The sequence below is a fragment of the Dipodomys merriami genome, unplaced genomic scaffold, assembly GCF_024711535.1.
Source record: "Dipodomys merriami isolate MVZ:Mamm:240054 unplaced genomic scaffold, mDipMer1.0.p SCAF_5, whole genome shotgun sequence".
NCBI classification, from domain to species: domain Eukaryota; kingdom Metazoa; phylum Chordata; class Mammalia; order Rodentia; family Heteromyidae; genus Dipodomys; species Dipodomys merriami.
In genome coordinates, this window is record NW_027206068.1 from 25,378,662 (window position 1) to 25,402,551 (window position 23,890).

General features: G+C 40.6%; 1 protein-coding gene across 1 annotated transcript in view; it reads left to right on the forward strand.

Moving 5' to 3' along the window:
- Lamb4 (laminin subunit beta 4) overlaps positions 1-23,890 on the forward strand; it is a 91,255-nt gene that overhangs the window by 49,305 nt on the left and 18,060 nt on the right. The window contains exons 18-26 of the mRNA XM_069996223.1: positions 1,020-1,163; positions 2,653-2,884; positions 3,358-3,515; positions 5,073-5,297; positions 6,564-6,784; positions 13,227-13,323; positions 16,098-16,464; positions 20,491-20,651; positions 23,100-23,305. Of these exons, the coding sequence (XP_069852324.1) occupies positions 1,020-1,163; positions 2,653-2,884; positions 3,358-3,515; positions 5,073-5,297; positions 6,564-6,784; positions 13,227-13,323; positions 16,098-16,464; positions 20,491-20,651; positions 23,100-23,305 (1,811 nt within the window). The remainder of the gene's footprint in view (positions 1-1,019; positions 1,164-2,652; positions 2,885-3,357; positions 3,516-5,072; positions 5,298-6,563; positions 6,785-13,226; positions 13,324-16,097; positions 16,465-20,490; positions 20,652-23,099; positions 23,306-23,890) is intronic.

Genomic DNA, 23,890 nt, shown 5'->3' on the forward strand with positions numbered 1-23,890 from the left:
TTTATGCAATTAATACCAGCATCACTCTCCTCAAGTTATGCCACTTAAAACTGTCTCCAAACTTTCTCAAGTATCTCTGAGAGACAGAATCATTCCCCGGCTGAGCACTAGTACAGTAGAGCACTAATCTCAGTGCTGGCCTGGCTTCTGGCAAGTACCTTTTCCTTTAGCAGAGCTATGGATTCAGCATGCCCACCTCCCATGAAACAGAACAGAGGAAATGAAAAACTGGTAGGGATATACATTAGTCACTTTTTCATTACTGTGACAAATACCTGAAGAAATAAATGTAAAAGAATAAAGGCTTATTTTTGTTCATTTCAGAGGTTTTAGTCCAAGGCAGGCTAGCTCCATTGCTCCATTATTTCTGAGCCGGGGCGGGGGGGGGGGGGGGGGCGGGGTGTGAGGCAGAGTAGCATGTCAGAAGGATATGGTAGAGTAGAACTCCTTACCTTACTGTGTCCAGAAAGCAGAGAAAGACAGGAAAGAATGCAGAGACCAAGTATACCCAGAGCACACCCTCAATCATGATCTACCACCTCAAAAGGGGCTCTACTTACTAATTTCAACCACCTCTCAATAACACTATTAAATGATGAAGCCAACAATGGTTTAGCCCATTGTTAAGTCAGAACCCTTGTGATCCAATCACTTTCTAATGCACCACTTCTGAACAAGGCTGCATTAAGAAACAAGCTTCATATCTACATCATAAAATGTACTCCTGCACCAGCAAACAATGTTAGGAATTACAGTCATAATAACACCAATACTAACAATGACATTAGAATAATCCATTATTTAAAACAATTTATTTTAAGCCTGCCATTAACTTAGGTTTATTACTTACTGCATATCAAACACTATTCTCGGTACTAAACAGGCATTAGTGCCTTCAGTCATTACAAGAATACCTAGTTGAAGTAGCTGAGAATTGAAGAAGTACTGAGTGAAAGATGAGTAAACTAAACTTCTCTGCCTCTCCTTCACCTCTACCCCCTTCCCTCTCTTCACTGCAGCCTGCAAGTGTCACCCCCAGGGTGCAGTCGGGACCAACTGTAGCCGACTTGGAGGCCAGTGCCAATGTAAACCTCTCGTGGCCGGGCGCTGCTGTGACAGGTGCTCCGCTGGAAGCTACAGTTTGGGGCATCATGGCTGTCACCGTACGTAGCACACACACACACACACACACACACACACACTCACTCACAGTAGAAAATGGTTGTTTACAACCTAGGCATTTTGAAAGTATGGAAAGGGATATGCAGAGTTTTAAAGAAGAGAAAATTGGGAACTTGACTACATTCTTCAGATTCCATCTACATACATGTAGTTGAAATGTGCTAAAGATTTTTCTACCATCTCTTCGCTCATCCACCAATCCACGGGCAATGTGCGTAGAGAAACCATAAGGGATGAACAAAAGGTGGCCTATACTTCTGCAGTGTGTATTGAATGGAAGGGATTCAGGTCAAAGTGGGAAACCTAATGCCAGCTATGCAAACCCAGCATCATGATTGACACTGTAAGAGCAGTGGCTAAGGGGACTAAACAACGATGTGTCTGGAAAATCAATAAAGGGACAACACTGTCACTGCACACAACACCTCCTCTGCTGAGGATCTTTCCCTTTCTCATGCTGGGGTCATAAATAGCCTCATTTGTAAATGACCCATTAATTAGGGCTTAGAGGGAACTTCAGCTGTAGCTGGTAATTTACCTCTTACGGTTGTTACATTCCAGATGTATAGTTCTCTGTACCCAATGTAAACCACTAGTGAAAATCTTACTCCCCACAGAAACTACCTTAAGAACTATGAAACCCACTGGCAGATTAATTCTACTTTTAGGTAGGAAATTATATTGTTCCAGACATGACTAGGAAAGATGGTTGATTCACTTCCTGGCCAGTGCTTGGGCACGGTTACCTACCCAGTAAATGGTGCTTTCCTTTTTATTTATTTTTCTTATTTTGTCAGTCCTGGGGCCTGAACTCTGGGCCTGGGTGCTGTCCTTCAGCAATTCAGCTCAAGGCTAGAACTCTACCACTTGAGCCACAGCGCCACTTCTGGCTTTTTCTGCTTATGTGGTGCTGAGGAATCGAGCCTAGGGCCTCATGCATGCAAGGCAAGCATTCTACCACTGAGCCACCTTCCCAGCCCTCCTTTTTATTTTTTAAAGTTACCAAGTCTTCATGATATGCAAAAGAATCTGCACAGAAGAGCAAATATTTATGCTGTGTAGAGCCCTACCAAGCAAATAAGCTTAAGCTTTTGGGCAAAGATGGGCTCAAAGATTCAGAAATTTACCGGAAAAATTTGTGGCTTCTTTTACTTCATCTAGGAAGAAGAATAACCTACCCCTCCTGACAGGTTTTACATTTTTTTGACCACTTCAAAGTTACACTTGAACTACTAATGTGTTCAGAAGTTTGAGTCATTGAGAACATGTGACTTGTTTGATTTTGCCATACAAAAAACAAATGCTCATAAGATCCAGTTGTTTACAACCTGCTGCTTATTGAATGAATCAGTGAAGCATTGCTTGACAAACATTTACCTGGAACTCATTATATGAGAGGCTGTTCCTAGTAACTTTCACTACCACACCACTTCCCTGTGTCCTTAACATAATTCTTTTTGCCTTACCCAGCATGTCACTGCCACCCTGAAGGTTCCAAGAGCACAGTATGTGACCAAGTGACCGGCCAATGTGCCTGCCATGGAGAGGTCACTGGCCGCCGTTGTGATCGGTGCCTGGACGGATACTTTGGATTTCCCAGCTGCCATCCTTGCTCTTGTCATGGGTTTGCTGAACTCTGTGATCCAGACACAGGGTCATGCTTCAATTGTGGAGGCTTTACAACAGGAAAACATTGTGAGAGGTGTGGAATTCACATGCACGTTACCTTTACATATTTAAACTTTGTTCTGATTTCACAATGGAGTAGAGCCTTGAGTAAAGACTCAACACTATTTCATTGCAGAGTGGCTGCTGCAGGATGGGGGGGGGGGGGGGGCGGGGAGGGACATCATTTTGTTTCCCTGTCCTTCAGAGTCATTCTATGAGCCAGAAAATATCTGATTAAATCAACTGTGCATGTGCCTGACACTTGCCCTTTTGATATTCAGATGCAACATTGAAACCACAAAGGGCCATTATACTGAGTTTAATGACTTCAGTCTTTTGACTTGACACTTTCAATATAACGGAAAAAAATCATTTTACAGAGCAAATTAGAATCTTCTGAAACGTTGAGTTTGAGGGTTGCATTACCCTAAGGCATAGAAAATCCACATTGGCTAAGACATAAGCTAGTCCTTGGAATATTTTGGTAAAAGGAAATTGCCTTCACAGGTGCATCGATAATTACTATGGAAATCCTACTTCAGGACAATCCTGTCGTCCTTGTCTGTGTCCAGATGGTCCCTCAAGTAATCAGTATTTTGCCCAATCCTGTTCTCAGAGTCCTTGGAGCTCAGATATCACCTGCAACTGTCTCCAAGGTTATTCAGGTATGAAGGATAGCCCATGTTTTCTTTCATCCCATACAACAACTGGAAAATGATCACATAGTAAGAAAGTACAATTAACTAAATTGTTACTTAACTGAACAAAGAAGTTCAATGATTAAAACGTCAGTGGCAAAACCTCATTCAACTGAGTTATAATTGTTTCTACATAATGTTTCAGAAAATTAATCAAATTTATTTAAAATATTATTATAAAGTAAGTTGCACATATGATCAGGTAGCACATATATGTCATATATTACATATTATGTAAGTAAATTAATTGGTCAAATTCTTTGTATAATTTTAAGCAGTTGGTTGGACTGATAGTTCACAGATGTAACTAAGCTTTTTGATGCCGTTAAGCATGACTTGAGCAAGTGGGAGATACTGCATAAGAATTAAAACTTGTATCTGTCATCAAAACAAAACTTTATTTTTAAAGTTTGAAAGTATAATGACAAAAGAAAAAACTGGTATATTCTGCTTGATTTAACCACACTTAGAAAATATGGTGATAATATTTTGTTCAATGATAATTACCAGCATAATAACAAATTACATGGTTGATTTTCCTCTTGTTTGTTATATCTGAGCTTATATGTGGCTTGAGTTAATTACTTCTCCAAGTACTTGTCCCTCGGTGGGACGTTTTTAAAGACTGAGACTAGGCTAAGAACATTTCCAAGTACATGAACCAAAATGTGGAGAGTGGCCCCAAGTTTAGAAATCTAAGCACTTGCTACTCTTAGGATTGTGAAGAGTTGGAGGAAAGATGGCTTCTCCATTACGGTGCTCTGTAGAATCACCTCGAAGAGTTCAGGCATCAAACACTCCTTCTGCCCAGCCTCCTTCTTGATATATATTTCAGGCTACTGACTATTTGAGACTGCTTCATTTTAATCAGTCACTTCTAGAATCTGGTAGAATTAGGAGATTCCAGAAGGAGGTGAGGGGGGCAGGCAGGGATTGAATACAGGGGCTGGGATGAGCTTTGGGTTTCAAGGTAGAAGAGTAGTTCTGGGTCAGGTCCCAGTGGCTCACGCCTGTAATCCTAGCTACTTAGGAGGCTGAGATCTGAGGATCGTGGTTCAAAGCCAGCCTGAGCAGGAAAGTCCATGAGACTCTCCAATTAACCACCAGAAAACCAGAAGTGGCACTGTGGCTCAATTGGTAGAGCGCTCACTTTGAGCTGAAGAGTTCAGGGAAAGCGCCCAGGCCCAGAGTTCAAGCCCCATGATGGACAAAAAAAAAAAAAGAGAGAGAGAGAGTAGTTCTGGCTATGCAGAAAGACAAAGAAATTCTGTTCCCACAACTTAGTTTTTGAAGACTAGAATCTATTCTTCACTAAAAACTTTCTAGTTCTAAGTAATTTTCTAATTATCTGAATGAATAATAATTAAAAATATGCTTTGTTTAGAGTATTTTTTTCTTATTTACTCCAGTGTGTAACTTCTCATTACCCCCACAGAGAAGCCTTATAACTCTGTTTACAACTTCCACCTCTCCTCCTCTCCTAACACTGATCCCTCATCCATTTCCGGTTTCCTCCCCTTTCAGGGACTCAGTGTGAAGAATGTGCTCCTGGCTTCTATGGCAACCCAAGAGTTTCTGGAGAGCCTTGCCGGCCATGTGCCTGCAACAACAACATAGATGTAACTGATCCTGAGTCCTGCAGCCGGGTCACAGGGGAGTGCCTCCGATGTTTGCACAACACTTGGGGCCCGCACTGCCAGCTCTGCCAACCAGGGCATTTTGGATCAGCTCTCAATCAGACCTGCAAAAGTAAGTCTGCAAGTTCCTAGGGCGGGAGATGAGTGGCTGAGGGGCAGCTCATAAATGAGAAGGTGTCAGCTTCTCATCTCCTTTCACTCAGGCCAGTCCCTGAGGCAAAAGCAGCACCTGCTGGGTGATAGGGCTTCGGTCAGCAGAAACAGGGCAGTGCCACCAGGTGTTCTCAACATGCAGTGAAGGCTCTTGTCCTTAGAGCTTGCCTTCCTTGATGATTGTCTTTAACATCTGTGCTGGTCGATTCCAAGTATTGCTTCTCAAAGTGTGCTCCACATGGTACTTGTGCCCAATTCCTCTGGGGCTGGGATGGCGTGAAGGATTGATATACAGATTGCTGGATTGCTCTTCCAATCCAGTGAGCCAGAATCTCTGCGAGTAAGCCCCAGAATCTGTATCGATCAAGACAACTTCATCTAATGGCTTTAATGTGTAAATATGAGGCTTTTATAAACAAGAAAGAGAAGTGCCCATTTTAGGGGACAGTTTAACTATTTTCATTTTCTCAAGTTAATTTAGTAAACCACTTTTTTTTAATCCTTAGTCCTAGGGCTTGAACTTAGGTCCTGGGCATTATCCCTGAACTTCTTTGTGTTCAAGGCTAGTGCTCTACCACTTGAGCCACAGCTTCACTCTCAGCTTTTTTGTGTAGTTTATTGGAGATAAGAGACTCATGGTGACTTTTTTGCCTGGGCTGGCTTTGAACCTCAGCCTCCTGAGTAACTAGTATTACAGGCATGAGCCACCAGCGCCCAGCTTAATAAAGCATTTTTGTTTTATGTTGGTCATGGGGCTTGAACTCTGGGCCTGGGTGCTGTCCCTGAGCTCTTCAGCACAAGACTAACACTTTAGCACATGAGCCACAGCACAACCTACAGTTTTCTGGTAGTTAATTGGAGATAAGAGTCTCATGGACTTTCCTGTATGGGCTGGCTTTGAACCGCGATCCTCAGATCTCAGGCTCCTGAGTAGCTAGGGTTACAGGAGTGAGCCACTGGTGCCTTGCTTAATAAAGCATTAAAAAAACTTTAAATCAATAGGATTTGAGAGAGAGCACACAGGGTGTTGATGATCTGGCCCATCAAAAGCAATTAAAAAAATGTTCAGAACCTGCTTAGATTCCCTAACAATTCCGATCCTGTTAAAGGGGGTTTCTTTGAGCTATTTAGGGAAATCTCACATCTAGGCTTAACAGGCTATGTGTGTGGTTTGTCACCTGCCAGCATCGTTGAATCTGCTCTAATGAAGGCTTTATCATCCCAGGGTGCTCCTGTCATCCATCTGGAGTGAATCCCCTTGCATGTCCCCCTGATGCGGGAGTATGCCTCTGTGACCCTGTCACTGGTGTGTGCCCTTGCCTGCCCCACGTCACAGGCCTGGACTGTGACAGTTGTGCTGATGGATACTGGAATCTAGTTCCTGGCAGAGGATGCCAGCCTTGCAACTGTGACCCCCAGGGCTCTCAGAGTAGCCGCTGTGACCAGGCAAGACACTTTGAAACTTACTAGTGCACTCAGAGGGAAAAGTGCCCATGAAGCATGATTTCCTATGGGTAAAGAATGATTGCTTTATGTGCCTTTGGTAATTATTGTGTGTAGATACAAGTGGTCTGACACAGGCCTATAGAGTTGGTGTTTATTTCACAACAAAGCTAAAAAGATCACTGGGGGGAGGAGGGAGAGGGAGGGAAGGAGAGGGAGAGGGAGAGAGAATGAGGGTCTTGGGGTTAAACATTAACTTCTTTGATTTTCCTTAGGGCTATCTGATGAGAAAGTCAAACTCCATTCCTAGGCAACTTAGACACCACTTTCATTGCTTCATACTCATAATCACAGAGAAGAGCTGAGACATGGATTGTTGATCAGAGAGAAAGCAAACAAAGGCCTTCAGAGTATAAAATTCCATTTTGTAAATGGAGCTGTCACTCCCTGTGGCTCACCATTGCTTTACATGTAGGCAAATCTAATGTCATCTTCCTCCACACCAACACTGATGGTGGCTAAAGAGTATAGGCCAAAGCCAGGTGCTGGTAGGTCATGCCTGTAATCCTAGCCACTTAGAAACCTGAGCTCTGAAGATGGAGGTTTAGAGCCAGCCTGGGCAGGAAAATCCATGAGACTTTTATTTCCAGTTAATCACTCCAAATCCAGAAGTAGAGTTGTGGCTTAAGTGGTAGAGTGCCAGACTTGAGTGAAAAAGCTAAGGGACAGCACACAAGTATAAGTTCAGGCCCCAGTACTGGCAACAAAGAATGTAGGCTAGAGAGCATAGGTTTTCTGTTCAAAATTCAATTAATACACATTAACAGCATGTGTCAATTTTAGTTGGTAAAACAAGGAGTAGAGTTTTTAAAATACTGTAACAAGTAAGTTGCAGCTTATTTGAAATCACAGTTGGAAGGTAGCCTGGGCAAAAAGTTACTGAGAATCCTACTCAACAGACAAGTCAAGCATGGTTCATATTTTTAATCCCAGCTATGCAGAAGGCAGACCAAGGCTGGTCCTGGGTAAAAATGTGAGTCCTTATCTCAAGAATAACTGAAAAAGCAGGAAGGACTTAGGTGTGTTTCCAGTGGTAGAGCACCTGCCTAGAAAGCACAAGGTCCACAGTTCAAACCTTACTTCTGCTAAAGAAAACTTAAAATTAAAAAAACTATAATATTGTCCTCTTGCAGATAAAATTAATATCATGCTTGTTTTTTGTTTTGTCTTTATTTGTGGCTTAACAAACATATTTTTAAATACTTTTCACATTGATATAAACAATAGGACTAAAACAATAATAAGAAATTTTAGAAAATTTGAAATCTATAATATAACGATGAAATTTTTAATTGGAATAAGAAATGCTAACTTAAGAAACTGGAGTCTTGAAATTAGTAAGCATGAATCAACTTCAGTGTCAGCTCCACTGTTCAACTTACGACTCAATAATCACATCTTATATAAGTAAACTTTGAAGATAATTCTTTCCTTTAAAAAAAAATTTTTTGAGACACTATCAAATACAAGGCTGGCCTCAAACTTTTAATCCTCTTGCCTAAGCCTTCCATCTGCTGAGATTATACCCATGAGTCACCAAACCTGCTTGAAGGTAGAATATGTTTTCTCCTCTTTTTTTTCTTTTTCTGCAACCCTCTCCCACTAACCCACACAAACATACACATACACAATCCCCCTCTCTTTTTCTGGTGGGGGGAGGAGGTGGTATTGGGGATTGAATTCAGGGCCTTATGCTTGCTAGGCAGGAACCCTACCACTTGAGTCACCCTTGCAGCCCCATTTTCTATTGATTATTTTCAAGGTAGAGTCTCACTTTATGCCCTGGCTAACCTGGGCTATCACCTTCCTACTTGTACTTGCCCACATAGGTGGGGATGACAGGGACCAGGGCACATCACCATGCCCAGCCATTGGTTCAGATGGCATCTCATCAACTTTTTTTTGTTGTTGTTGGTCATGGGGCTTGAACTCTGGGCCTGAGCACTGTCCCTGCACTCTTTAGCTCAAGGCTAGCGCTCTACCACTTGAGCTACAGCGCCACTTCCGGTTTTCTGGTGGTTTTTATTGGAGATAAGAGTTTCATGGACTTTCTTGCCCAAGCTGGCTTTGAACCATGATCCTCATATCTCAGCCTCCTGAGTAGCTAGGATTACAGGCATGAGCCACCAGCGCCCTGCCTCATCAACTTTTTAAGTCTGGATTCAAACTATGGTCCCCTGATCTCTTACCTCCCAGAGTAGCTAGGATTACAAGCTTGACCACTGCACCTACCACTCCTTTTCAAAAACAAACTTTTCATTTTAAAAGTAGATCTGTGAAGTAGTACAGATAAAATATATCCCAAACTCAATTTACCCTCTTATTAGCATCTTATAATAGTATGATACATTTGTCACAATTAATGAACCAATGTTGATCTATCACATTATCTAACCTCTAAAATTTATCTAAATTTCCTTAATTTTTTACCTCATGTCCTCTTATGGTTCCAAGACCCCATCCAGAACTCATTAAAGTTAGTCATTTCTCCTTGGGTTTCTCATGGCTGTGAAACTTTCTCAGGTTTTCCCTTGGTTTTAATGACCTTTATAGTTTTGAGGAGTACTTTATAGAATGTCTTTTCATTCAGATTTATCTAATATCTTTCTCTTTTTGGTTGTGAAAAGACAGGGAGCTGAATTACCCTCTTTCTCATATGTCATGAATTTCACATGGATTTCAATCACCTAGCAGTATTTGTAGTATTTGTCAGGTCTCTATATTTGTCAGGTCTCTATATTGTCAGGTCTCTAGATCTCCTTTCCTCACTGTACTCTTTGGAAGGAAGGAATGAAGAGTTACATCCTTCTGTGAGTAATTGGAGTTCTTCTGCTCTGAGATTCGTTGGTTGTCCCCTGGGATACTCATCTAGTCCATCATTCATTTATATCACTGTGGATATATTTGTTATGGGTCAGTGCTCTTTGGTTATTTAAATTGTTCCAGCTTTGGCCAATTTAAAGAGCTTCTCATGGCCAAAGCAAATTGGTCATACCTCCAATGAGCATTGGTTTCTTTACTGCAGTATTAGAAGCCAAGATCTGGGCACTAGATGACTATACCATGGTCATGTTTACTCTTGCATCCATCAAACATGGGATAAAGTGGTAGACCTCTAGAAAATGGCATAGCTTCCTAAACCATGAAAGACTTCTAACATTCATGGCACCACTTAGATCTTTTGGGATGCATATGAAGCAGCCCTCAACACACAGTTTATTGATGGAAGCCCAAGGCAGCCTATGAACTTGGAGATAAGATGGCATTAGTTTAACTGAAAAGCCCCTTGTGATGAGGCACTTTGGGTTGTTTGGTCCATGAGGATCCCTTGAGAACAGTTGCTTTCTACACTCAGAAAACACTTTCATTAGAATAGAGAAGACATGTGGACAATTAGATTCCCAGCTGTTTAAACAACTACTGATACAATGTCTCTGTATCAGCCAGGAGGTAGTCCCTAGTGCATTCCCACAGAAAGATGCAAATGTGCTGGCCAATGTTTCCCTCACAGTTTAGATGGAGCTGGACAAACAAGCTTCTCAAATGTGCAGATGCTACAATGCTGTAAGCTAATATGATGAAGACAGAACATGAGGCCAGACATCCTACCAGGATATTGTGTGGGCTGGAAACAAGATGAAATGTGAACAGGGTAAAAGTAAAGTTGTGCAACTGAATTTTATAAATGGCTTGCACAAATACATGGTAGGAGTAATCATTTGGCACCAGCTCATGAGAAAAACACTGGAGACTTTTTGTTGTGTGCAGGCTTCAGATGAGCCAGCAGAGTGCCATGGCTGCCAGAGAGGCAGTGCCTGCTCAGGCTGCAGTGGGTGGGAGGTCATGCTGTGCACAGGGCCAACACAATTATCACTCAGCCAGAGCACTTGTGGAGCGCTTCTGTCATTGCTGAGCACCACAACTATTGACAACTTTATAAAGGCACATGGCACAGGTACCTTTACCTTTTATGGAATATGGTGTGATATTTTGATACACATCTACAATGTATCATGATCAAATTAGGGCAATTATCATATCTATACTTCAAACATTTGTCACTTCTTTGTGTTGAAAACATCTAAAATCTCTCTTCTAGCTTTCTGTGTGTGTGTGTGTGTGTGTGTGTGTGTGTGTGTGTGTGTGTGCGTGCATGCGTGCATGTGCACACTGGTTCCAGGGCTTGAACTCAGGGCCTGAGTAATGTCCCTGAGCTGTTTTGCCCAAGTCTGATGCTCAACCACTTGATGCACAGCTCCACTTGCATCTTTTTGCTGGTTGATTAAAAATAAGTTTCATGGACTTTCTTGCCCAGTCTGGAACTTTGAACTGTGACCCTCCAATCTTAGCCTTCTAAGTAGCTAGGATTACAAGCATGAGCCACTGATCATGAGCCTGGTGCTCAGGTTTTTTAGCCCTTTTTAAATATATATATTTATTTATATATAATAGTGACATACATACATGTGTCACTATTAGCCATAGTCACTCTCTTTGCTATAGAATACTAGAACTTAAACCTCCCATTTGACTTTGCATCCATTAAGCTACAAAAGAGCTTAAGGGTAGAAGGAGGTCTCGATCCTCCCATCCTACTCTTTCCAGCCTGTGTTAACCACTGTTATCATTCTATTTCTCTGAGATCCAATGTTTAACTTCTATTCACGAATGAGAACATGCAGGATTTGTCTTTCTGCTAAGTATTACATTGTAAATATGGACAAATTTATGTATTCAAAATAAGACAACTAGGGTAATGGATGGGAAAATGCTATGTGTGATAAAAAGTGGTGAGCCCCAGGGAGAGAAATGAAGAGCAGTTGACATGTTGAGATGGCTTGTGTGGTTGGGGAACCTGGAGACTGCCTGCTTGTGTAATTCTGTAAGACAAGACTCAGAATAATGGGAGCAGGTTACAAGGAGGCAGATTATGCATTCGTATAAGAAAACACTGCCTAACAACCAAGAACAGCCATCAGCATGTCAGGCCTTGGGGAAAACAAACTCATAACTCCCTATATTGAGCAGGAGCTAATAGGATCTAATAGGAGAGAAGCTTGGTTTATCTAGTTGCCATATAATCCAGTTATTCTTTGGAAATATATTTACAGATGTTTAGGCAGATATGATCAAGTATAATTTAAGATACCACAAAAATAATTTAGTTCTGTTTATTCTCCTGTTATGTTCCAGCCTCTTCAGTTTTTATAAAAGCCAGTCAAGAAGCAAGTTGGTAGGGGATAGGAAAGTTCAGTCTTTTCCCCAAAACACAGTTAAGGAACTGTCATTAAATCATGAATATAAAACACACAAAAAAACTATAATTTTGTGTTTTTTTAAATTTAATTTTATTTGTGAACATACTGTACAGAGGAGTTACAATTACATGGGCAGGATAATGCGTACATTTCTTACCAAGCATTGCAGCCTCCTCCTGTGTTTACCCTTCACATCCCTTCCCAGCCTCTCCCCTCCCCCCCCAATCCCAATCCTTCTCCTTCCCCCCCTTCCCCCCCCCCCCCCCGCACCGACGTTGTAAAGCTCGTTTTGGACATGACAACTTGTACTTCTCATTGTTGCAACAGGTCCACCTGTATCCTTAAACAACTGGTTTTTCCCCATCTCCTCCACAAGTTATACTAACATCAAATATAGTGAAAGCAGGGGTTATACTGTGGGGGAGTGACATACAAAGCAACAAAGAGATAATCTTATAAATGCGTTAGAAACACATGCATGAAAGAAAAAAACCTTAAAATACACATCTAAGGGTTCATTTTCCTGACATCACATTATCTGACCTTTTCCGCTTGACTCATACATATACTAGATATTACAAATAAGGGAAACCATGGGACCTATGTTTCTTTGGGCCTGGCTTACTTCACTTAATATAATTTTTTCCAAGAAAAAAACTATAATTTTGTTGAGTAAGACATTAGTCTCCTTGGTAGAAACTACACGACATATTCCATAATGGAAACATTTCTTGCCAAATTAATTGATGAATGTTGGGCCAGGTCTTTGGCTTCTCTCCTTCTGTCTCTTATGGGGAACTCCCATAACAGTAGAGGAAAAAAATGTGGCCTGTTTCCCAATGTGTGTTTTGTTTTCATTTACATCTGTGTATGTTTCCTAGTTTGGGGCCACCTGTCCCTGAACAGCTGGAACCAGGCGGTATGTTCAAGAGCTCTGAGCCAAAACACATTAACTCTGGATCCGCGATATTGTCCGGGCTTCTTGCTGGCCATGGGAAATGTCCTTCCTCCACCCTTGAACAGCTGTATGTTCTAAATCACCAGAGAGGAAAGCATTTCCTATGAAAATTCATCATGTGCTCAGCCCATAACACTTGTCAATTCCTCACCCATGACTGTTCTCACAGCTTACAGGCCAGTGTCCATGCAAACTGGGCCATGGTGGGAAACGCTGCAGTGAGTGCAAGGAAAATTACTACAGGGACCCATCCAGACAATGCATCCGTAAGTACTGGAACTCCAACAACACAAGAGTACAGCCAGTTGGTCCTCACAGAGCATAATGCAATCCCACCCCACGAGTCTCAAGTTCTTTTATTTGGCTGTTGCTTTTAGCAATATGAACTTAGAAAACCACAAAAGTTAAATACTACTTTTGAAAATAATACTTGTGCAGTTCTCTAAAAAGATATATTTCTCCTGTGTTAAAATTTTTAGCCTGTACTAAAATGTGAATCTATGTTAAAACTTGTAACTCGTGTGAAAACCCCTCAAAGTTATTACAATGGCACAAACCGCCAGGATTATGGATGAGAACCCATTATTCACTATTGGGAAGCCTGCTAAGGAAAATCAACCACTGTGGATTGAGGTGTAACAAAGCTGGGAGATAGGTCAGAGGAAGCCGGGGTAATATTCCCTCAAAATAAATCTGTAGCTCTAGATCTATTAAATAGTCATTTGCGTATTTATCTAACCAACATTCATAAAATGTTGGCTGGGTACTAGAGCTGGTGAACAGCAAGGAGCCACCATTCCTCTTGGATTTGTGTTCCAGTGCCTGTCTTTCTTGAGTGAGATCCTACTGTAGGGCAAAAGGCAGCACTGTCTAGTAGAGCTTTGATCCATGAAGGAGATGTTCTGTCTTTGCACTGTCTACTGCAGGAGCCACTAGCCACAGGAAACTGTCAAACACTTGACATCAAACACAGGCACTTCAAGTGAGGAACAGAAGCGCACATTTGCTTCATTTTATTTATTTAACTGAAATAGTCCCATGTGATTAGTGGGGACAATATTGGGCAGCACAAATTTGGAGGCCAGGTTGGTTCTAGGAAGTGAGATTTTTGAGTTGCCGTTTAAAGTCAGCTTCCAAAGCAAATTGATTCCAAGGTGTAAGGGATATGTAATCATTATCACCCCTACATTGCTATGCATAGTAACTCTTCTCTTTACTCCATTCCTGTGTACTCTGATAGCTAACAGAAATATTGCCATCATTCCCTTGCCCCATTCAGAAAACATATCCTCAGTGAATTGCTCCAGGCCATGCTTTAACTCAGTTTTCTGAGTGGAATCGCTGGTTTCCAACAAGGGAGGAGGATCTGGGGCTGTACTGCAGTGGTAGTGTGCTTACTTAGCATGGACAAGGCCCTCGTGCCATCTCCAAGCACTAAAACAAAACAATAAAACCAAGAGGAATTTTTGGCTCTTAAAAAAAATCTGTCTTTAAAAGTCTTTAAAGTCTCTTTTCCTGCATCCCTCTAATTTTTTGGAAATCTTATTTCATAGAAAATGCTTTCCTTTTCTTTTAAATAAATGAAACACGTGGGGAAACTTTGCAAACCAAGTTAGGCCACAGATCCACTGACGCTCCTGGCAAAGACAGTTAATGAGAGGAACTGTGGCCTCCAGATGGTGAAGTGATACTGCTGTCTCCACAGGCTTCACACTGAATGAGGCCCCTGGGTAGAATCTGATGGATTATACCTAATTGAGGAGTCCATTGTGCTAATCAAGTTTTATTTGCAATTGGCATTATTTACAGTAAAACTGTCATATACATTTTAACCACTTGTTTCATCCAATGAGTCTGAAGACACAGGCTAACTCTTGGAAATAGTAGTGACAGCACTGGCCTCCCCATCCCCCATCCTCTGACTTCATCAGGAACCTTCTCAAAGTGCTGTATGTGATCAGCTATTTTTAAAAAATTAAGAGGGCTGGGAAGGTGGCTCAGTGGTAGAGCTCTTGCCTTGCATGCATTCCTCAGCACCACATAAGCAAAAAAGAAAAAAGCTGCAAGTGGCACTGTGGCTCAAGTGGTAGAGCACTAGCCTTGAGCTGAAGAGCTGAGGGACAGCACCCAGGCCCAGAGTTCAAACCCCACAACCAGACCCCCCCAAAAAAATTAAGACAGTTGGGCACCAATGGCTCACACCTGTAATCCTAGCTACTCAGGAGCCTGAGATCTGAGGATCATGGTTCAACCCGGGCAGCAAAGTCCATGAGACTTATCTCCAATTAACTACCAGAAAACCAGAAGTGGCGCTGTGGCTTAAGTGGTAGAGTGCTTGCCTTGAGCTGAAGAGTTCAGGGACAGCACCCAGGCTTAGAGTTCAAGCCCCATGACACACACACACACACACACACACACACACACACACACACACACACACACACACACACGAAGAAGAAAAAGAAAGAAGAAGAAGAAGAAGAAGAAGAAGAAGAAGAAGAAGAAGAAGAAGAAGAAGAAGAAGAAGAAGAAGAAGAAGAAGAAGAGGAAGAGGAAGAGGAAGAGGAAGAGGAAGAGGAAGAAGATGACGACAAAGACGACAAGGACAACAACGACGACAAAGTGCATAGAGTTTATGGAGAATGAAACAGTCTCTTTATATAATGGAGGATGAGAGGGATGAGCCTCCAGCTGGGAATTCTTAAGGTCAGTGTCACATCTGAAGCAGCTACCACAGTCACTACTGCCACTACAGTCACTACAGGCCCCATGGCATCCACATGCCTTGCTCAAACAGATAAAACAGCATCTGATAGTTTCCATAGTAAAAACAAAAACAGAGCTAATATGTTACTGGAATACAGAGGGGCATGCTGTATTTTAATGGCCATCATGCAGATCTTTGAAGTCAAATGTCTTTAAATAGTCACCCAAGAATCATGAGTTGGGAATATCCTTGGGAGAGAGAAGAGGGCTTTCCTCCTGTACTAGTCATGAGCACAATACCAAGTGACATTCTCTTTTCCTTTTCTCTTTTAAGCATGCAAGTGCAACAGTGAAGGAACCCGGATACCTCTGTGTGACCCAGACACAGGCATGTGCCACTGCCGGGAGGGTGTTAGCGGCCAGCAATGTGACCGCTGTGCCCGGGGTCACAACCAGGAATTCCCTGCTTGTCTTCCATGTCACTTCTGCTTTGATCAATGGGACCACACCATTTCTTCCCTCTCCAAAGCAGTGCAAGGGTTAATTGCTAACGTGGAAGATAAAAGAGAGACCCTGACTGGCTGTGAGGTAGACTTCCAAAACCTCAGAGAGAATGTATCTGCAATCGAGAGGCTTTTGAAACAGCCTCTTCACTCACCTGGAGAATTCTTAAAAGTCAAAGACTATCATGACTCTGTGAGGTAAGACTGGCTCTCGGGGGACAGCTTGTCCAGCTACTGACTCATGCTGACACCCACCTGGTGCTCACGTCATGCTTTCCTATCCCTTTCTTGACTAGTTAGGATTTCATGTGATTTTTTTTTCACAAATGCCATTGCTTATAACAAAATGGCACTATTCAGAGGTTAATTAGGGAGCTGGGAGTGTCATTTGGTGGTAGGGTGCTTGCCTAGCATTGGGAAGACCATGGTTTGATTCCCTAACACTAAATAAAAAAGGAGCTTGAGATTCCCAAACCCAGCATAGCTGGAAAACATGAAACTGCTCCATAGCCATACTGCACTGACTGTATCCAATCTCCCTTAAAAGGCAGAAAATTAGAAGTATAGTCATTCCTAACACCAAATAGCATACTTTCCAATGTTACAATCAAGGAAAACTTACCAGACCTTCCCAAACTCTCCAGTTGTTTAGTCTTAAAATAAGGATGGTAATTCCTTCAAAATACAAGATCACTTTATAATGTTTCTTTTTTCATTCATCAGCTGTTTCTTGAAATTATATTGGTTGCTCTTTGGCTAGATGTCAGAAAACCACAGCTGATGGGTCAAATCCAATACAGGACTGTTTTGGTGGATAAGTTCCACTAGAACACAGATACACCCACATATTACAGGTCTCCCTCTGTAGTAGCAGAGTTGGATAATCATCACAGATACCCTGGGTCTCCAGAGACAATCTTTACCAACTTGCTCTGGGCAAAAGCTGTATTAATATAGTTTACTAGCAAAATAAAGTATGTGATCGTATTTCAAAAAAAAAATCCCACCTTCCCAAAAAACTTCCTGAATTAATTTGAAACTGTGGAGGTTTGTTGGTGGTGGTGGAAGTTTTATTTATTTATTTATTTTTGGTGTGTGTACTCACATGTGCCAGTATTGGGGCTTGAACTCAGGGTTTCATGCTCCGTCTTGGTCTGTCCTCATCTGAGGATGAGCTTTAGACATGGACCACTGGTTTGTGGTTATAGATACTAGAAAATATCAAAGTACCATAAGATATCAGAATTAACTAACCTACAATGAACATTCTGGACTAAGGACTGCAGGATCCCTAAGCAGGGTCAGAAAGAAAACAGTAGGAAGAGTCCTGGACCCAGGCTAAAATGATGAGAAAAAAAGTTGGCTACTGACCTGATCAGTCAGATGCCAAGATACTCTGTCCTCTCCTGGCCTACCCACTAAACCCATGTTGCTTTTTAGTGGCACCCATATACCACCTTCCATCTAAGCTTTCCCTGATCTCCCCCATAGAAAGGCATGTATCTCCTCTCTCCATCTTTAAAGATGGGTTTGAAGAAGATTTTGTGCTTCTTCACTGTTATATATTACAAGTCAAAAGGAAGCAAGAAAATAAGGAGCCTATGTTGCCATGAGCATTAAAAACTCAGAAGCCAAACTACCTTAGTTCAAATCCACTTACTATCCATGTGGCTTCAGGCATGTGAGGTCTCCAGCAAAAAGACAGAAGCAGCCAGGCACTAGTGGCTCACACCTGTAATCCTAGCTATGCAGAAGGCTGAGATCTGAGGATTATGGTTTGAAGCTGGCCCAGGCAAGAAAGTCTCCAATTAACCACTAAAAAGCTGGAAGTAGAGCTGTGGCTCAAGTGGTAGAGTACCAGCTTTAAGTGAAAAAATCTAAGGATCTGAGTTCAAGTACCAGTAATAGTGCACACACACACACACACTGAGGTCATGGTCACACCTGTAATTCTAACATTCAGGAAGCTGATACTAGAAGTTACTGAGTTTGAGTCAAGGCCATCCTTAACTGAATAGTAAGCTAGCCTGGAAGCAGCACCTCTGAGAGAGACAGACAGACATATTATGAGTCTATTTCATAGGATTCTTGGGAATATTACTCCAGCAAGCCTCTTAGTATAGTGAATGCACACAGTAAATGCTTAAGGAATTCCAATCAAATAGTAGTGGCTGTGTTATTTGTATTATTGTCATTAGCCTAAAGAATGCTATTTCTATAGTCCTGGTGATTGGAGCCTGAAGGAAAAGTTTGTAGAAGAGAGGGGAAGAAGTCTGTTAGAGAAAAAAAAAAGGTTAGGAAGAATCCATTAATATCTTTACTTGTGCCAAGATAAATTAGTCTTATAACTCAGATCCCCTCAATTGTACCCTTTAAGACTGCACCCAATTTCCCTATTAAGGAGAGCTTCATTATCCACTTGAACCAACTGAACTGTATATGCTGAACTCAGCAAACTGAAGTAAGAAAAAGGTCTGTGCCATGAATCGGCTATATCTGAAACATATTTGTCTTTCCATAATCTCAGAATTTATTGAATAGCAATAAAATCACAAGCTAAGTCAATTTCATTGGTTTTTATTCACCAAGTACTCCTGAATTCCCTTTCTATTTGTGGCTGTTGCTGATCACAATTTCTTGTATTCCAATCTTATTTAGAAATATTAACTTTCAGAACACACATTATACTTCACACAACAATATTTGTGATACAAAATGGCTGCAAAAGTTTGAAAGAGGTAACAAGGTTCAGAAGGGCTTTACTGAAGCACAATTAGAGAACGGATAGAGATACAGGAAAAGTCTCTGAGATGTACAAGACACTATGTTGAAAATGAACTTTACAACTTGTGGTGGGGGGAGGGGAGGAATTGGGGAGGTGAGGAGGGAAGGGATGGTAGGGGGAAAACAAAGGAGGAGGTAACAAGGCTTAGTAGGAAATGGACTCATCCCTTACTCATATAACTGTAACCCCTCTGAACAGTATCTTTACAATCAAAAATATATATTAAAAAAGTTTTAATAAGAAATATACACATTATCCTGCCCATGTAATTGTAACCCCTCTGTACAGTATGTTCACAATAAAATAAAATAAAATAAAATGAAAAAAAAGAAGTTTTATAAACCCCAGGCACAGACTTATTCGGGGCACAATATTGTCAAATGCAGGTCCAGACAGTTTCAAGTGTCAATTTGAGGAGAGCTGTGTGTTATAGGCAGGACAAACTGCACTTGAGCTGGAGAGGAAAAGTTGCTTTACTGTGACAGTTCTGCCAGATAGGATGGCTTATTACAAGCGACTGGGTGATAGGTCAGTGTGCCTGACGTCTTAGTCTTGGGAGGCTCCTTTTATAACCCAGGTTACACCTGGTGTGATTGATCAGTCAGGTTTCTGATGTGATCTGATACATTCACAGATGATTTGTTGGCACAAATGAATTAGTAGTTTGTGTCTTATGATATGCGGTAGCTAGTGGTTGTTTGCCTATATAAACAAGATGTGGAGTCATTCTGTCTTGGCACATATACTCAAAATGAGATAACTCAAGTCAAAAGTGTTCTTTTATAAATGGAGTGACTCAGGGCTGGACATGGCCTGACAGCTGCTTTATACAACCTAGAGTAACTCATAGGAGGCCCAGATACCTCTCAACAGTATGAACTGTCATAGTCAAAGGGAATGGGGAAAAAGACATCCAGTATCCTCTTGCCAGCAAACGACCTTATCACTATTGTAAATTAAAAGTTAAGGCTCTCTAGAAGTAGAACTAAAATGAATTTTGTTGAAAGCTGACTTACTGTAAATAAAGAACTCATATTACCTATACTGGGTAAAGCATTCTGTTTTATCATGTGTTAAAGGCTAAGTGTAAACTGGCTTTTTTTGAATGATTTAAGTGAATCTTGTCTGAATACATGCTTTGAAATGCTAAGCAAAGAGAAAAACAGCCAAGACACTTGAAATGGGAAGATTAGAAAACCTTTCCTAGAACTTGAATATTTGTCATAGTTTAAATGAGTGATGAAATATAGCCAGGAAGCTGAAGTAAGAGGAAAGAGAAAAACCAATACCAGATTATAACCTCAAATGAAAATTATGTGTGTGAAGATTCCTTTTAACTGAGGACACCTAATCATGGGACAATTTTGTGGCATGTTTTTGATTACCAATATATCAAATAATAAAAGCTTAACCATATAAAACTTCATTTTCTTCAATAGGAAACAATTCATGCAGCTAAGTGAACAACTGAAAACAGTATATGAATTTAAAGATCTAAAAGAAACTATAGAAAGAATGGAGAATGAAACAGACATTTTACTTGAAAACCTTCAGGAGGAAGTTGATTTGCAATCCAGCATCCTTAATGCAAACATTATAGGTAAGAGAGATAGTGATCTGTAACTGTTTCTGCACGAACTTGGATGAAATCCACAGCAAATCCCATTAGTGAGCTGTTCTCTGCTTACTCCATGATGCCTAAGCACTTTAGAACATGCAGATACATGCATTCAAGGTATTATTTGTACACAGATATTTTACCTTTTTAAACATTTTTTAAAAAGACATTGAAGAGGGCTGGGGAGGTGGCTCAGTGGTAGAGTGTGGGTTCGATTCCTCAGTACCACATAAGCAAAAAGAAAAAAAGCTGGAAGTGGTCCTGTGGCTCAAGTGGTAGAGCGCTAGCCTTGAGCTGAAGAGCTGAGGGACAGCGCTCAGGCCCAGAGTTCAGGCCCCAGGACCGGACCCACCCCCCAAAAAAAAACAACATTGAAGAGCCTGGATAGCTTTTGTTCAAAATAACAAAAGTTAACAATGTCTGATACTACACAAATAGTAAAACCCAAAGTAAGCTAATAACAAATCGGTAACTTAGAAATTCTCATGTGGCCATAGGCAAATTAGGGTATCTTTTCTTTTTTCCTTCCTGGCAATAATCCACTTCATTTCCAGCAACCACAAATGTGAAAGAATATGATGCAAAAAAGGAAATAGATTCCTCCTGAGAACGTTGTTGGAACTGGAATCATGTAACACACTAGCAATCATTTCTTCATATTTCATAGTTCTTAAAACTGAATGTGAGCCATGTCAAAGCCAAGATCAACTTGGAGGATAAATGGAATTCTAAAGCAAAGCTTTAATCAGCTCATCTCTTGTTGAAGATGACATTTCCTATTATATTTGTAATTGGACAACCTGTTATTTACTCACACCTACTCCATCTAATTGAGAAGTAAAGGGGAAATACACTGAACTCTTGTCAAGACATAAACATTGACTGCTTTGCCTTATTCTCTGTGTAGTGACTGATTTTCATTTGATCCTGACTCAAAAGAGAAAAAAATATATACTACAATTAAGAATGTCTAAATTTAATTAGATAAATTCTAGAAAAGATCTATTAACAGTATTTAATCAATACCATGTCAAGCATAAGGGATTTATTGTTTCTTGCTGTGGAATAAGGCACTCACTGAAAGAACTCAAGATCCATTGGAAGTAACCGCAAGCCAGGTAAAATAAAACTACTCCATACCAGGAAATGTTATAATTTGCAGGCCAACAGTAGTTACTGAGCACTGTTGGACAGTACAGACAGGGAAATGATTATGGCAAGTACCTGCCCTTGAGTTATCCCTGCCACGAGGGAGACAGGAATCTGCTTTGGTTGCAGGGTACAAGAACCAAGTTCTTCCTGATTATAAGGGAGAAGATTATAACTGAACTGAGCCTTGCAGGAGGGAGCTAAGTTTGCCAGATAAATAAAAATGGAAAATCCTTCCAATAACATTTTTTTTTTAGCCAGGCACTGGTGGCTCACACCTGTAATCCTACCTAGTCAGGAAGCTGAGATCTGAGGATCATGGTTTGTAGCTAACCTGGGCTGTAAAGTCCCCATGAGACTCTTATCTCCAATTAACCACTCAAAAACTCCAAGTGGCACTGTGGCTCAAGTGGTTGTTAGTCCTAGGGCTTGAGCTCAGGGCCTGGCTATTGTCCCTGAGCCTCTCTACCACTTCAGCCACAGAGCCACTTGTGGCTTTTTCTGTTTATGTGGTACTGAGAAATTGAACCCAGCACTTCATTCATGATCGGCAAACACACAACCACTAAGCCACGTTCCCAGCCTCAAGACCATGTTGATGAATGTGACCAAAAAAATTTTTAAATAGCAGATGTATTTGTCTCATACCTGGATTATAGTTGTGTAGAAAGTGAAAATCAGGATTCTAGCCTTCTGGTTCTTAAAATGTGGAGTTAGGATTTAAAAAGCTAGTAGAGCTGTCACTCAAAATGGTAAAGCACTAGCCTTGAGTGAAAAAACTCAGTGCTCTACCACTTTGAGCCACGTACTACATCTAGGTTTCTGGTGGTCAGTTGTAGATAAGAGTTTCCTGGACTTTCCTGCCCATGCTGGCTTCAAACCTCAATCCTCAGATGTCAGTCTCCTGAAGTAGCTAGAATTATAGGCATGCGCCACCGGCACCCAGACTGTGACACATTTTACAAAACATTTTCATATTGTCTCACTTGACCTTTACAAATTTTTATCACCAATTTATGAGTAAGGAGATGAAATTGAAGAGATTTGTTCAAAGATTAAACCCAGGTAGTAAAGAGAAGAGCCAGGCCAAGCCTAGCTATTTCAACTTATCTAATCCTTCCCTTTCATATGCAAATTCAAGCAAGGGTGTTGAAATTTTATAGGGAAAATTGAGATCAAGACAAGAAGTAAATTGTTGCATGACTGTCAGGATAGTTAATATATTCATTTTTTTTCAAAATCTAATTTACCTTTATTTTATCTTTCCACAATATGTTGTAGATTCCTCAGAAAACATCACAAAGTATTATCACATATCAGAATCTGCTGAAAAGAAAGCTAATGAAACCAGTTCCATCATAAATAACTCTGAAAATACCAGGAACAACTTACTTACCATTTTAGATACAGTCACTTCTAAAGAAGACTTGTTACTGAAAAAATTAGAGCAGATTAAGGTACCAGATATCCAGAAACTCAATGAAAAGGTAAATACATAATGGTTTAATAAAAAGTTTATGGTTTCTTATATACAGAGCTCCTTAACTGTACTTTTTTCTCATTTATTTTTATTTCATTTATACTTATAAAAGTATGATTAGTACAAATGTATGTTTATAAATACATAAATAATATGTAATATACCTTCTGTAGTATAATACTCAAAATATAAATATACTTAGTCTATATTTTATATCCTTGATTCAAGGGTTAGTCAAAATTAAAAATCAAAGCTTACTGCTTGATTTTATTATTTTATACTACTAGTTACAAAATAGTATAGCAAATAGACATTATTCTTCTTGTTTTGTTATAAGTAAAAATTAATATCCATCTTCAAAGAATAAAATTAAATTAATGTGGAAGCACTAAAATGTAACTTTAAAAAACCTGTAAGTACAAAAAGGATAGATTGGTACAAAATTCACAATTTAGATACTTATTCAGTTGCTCAGGATCTACTAAGGTCACCCCCTTGCTACTTAGTGTAGGTAACAACTAAAGAAACCTACATGACAAAGCAATGCCTTGAGAGTGGAGATATGGCTGAAGTGGTAGAACACTAGCCTTAA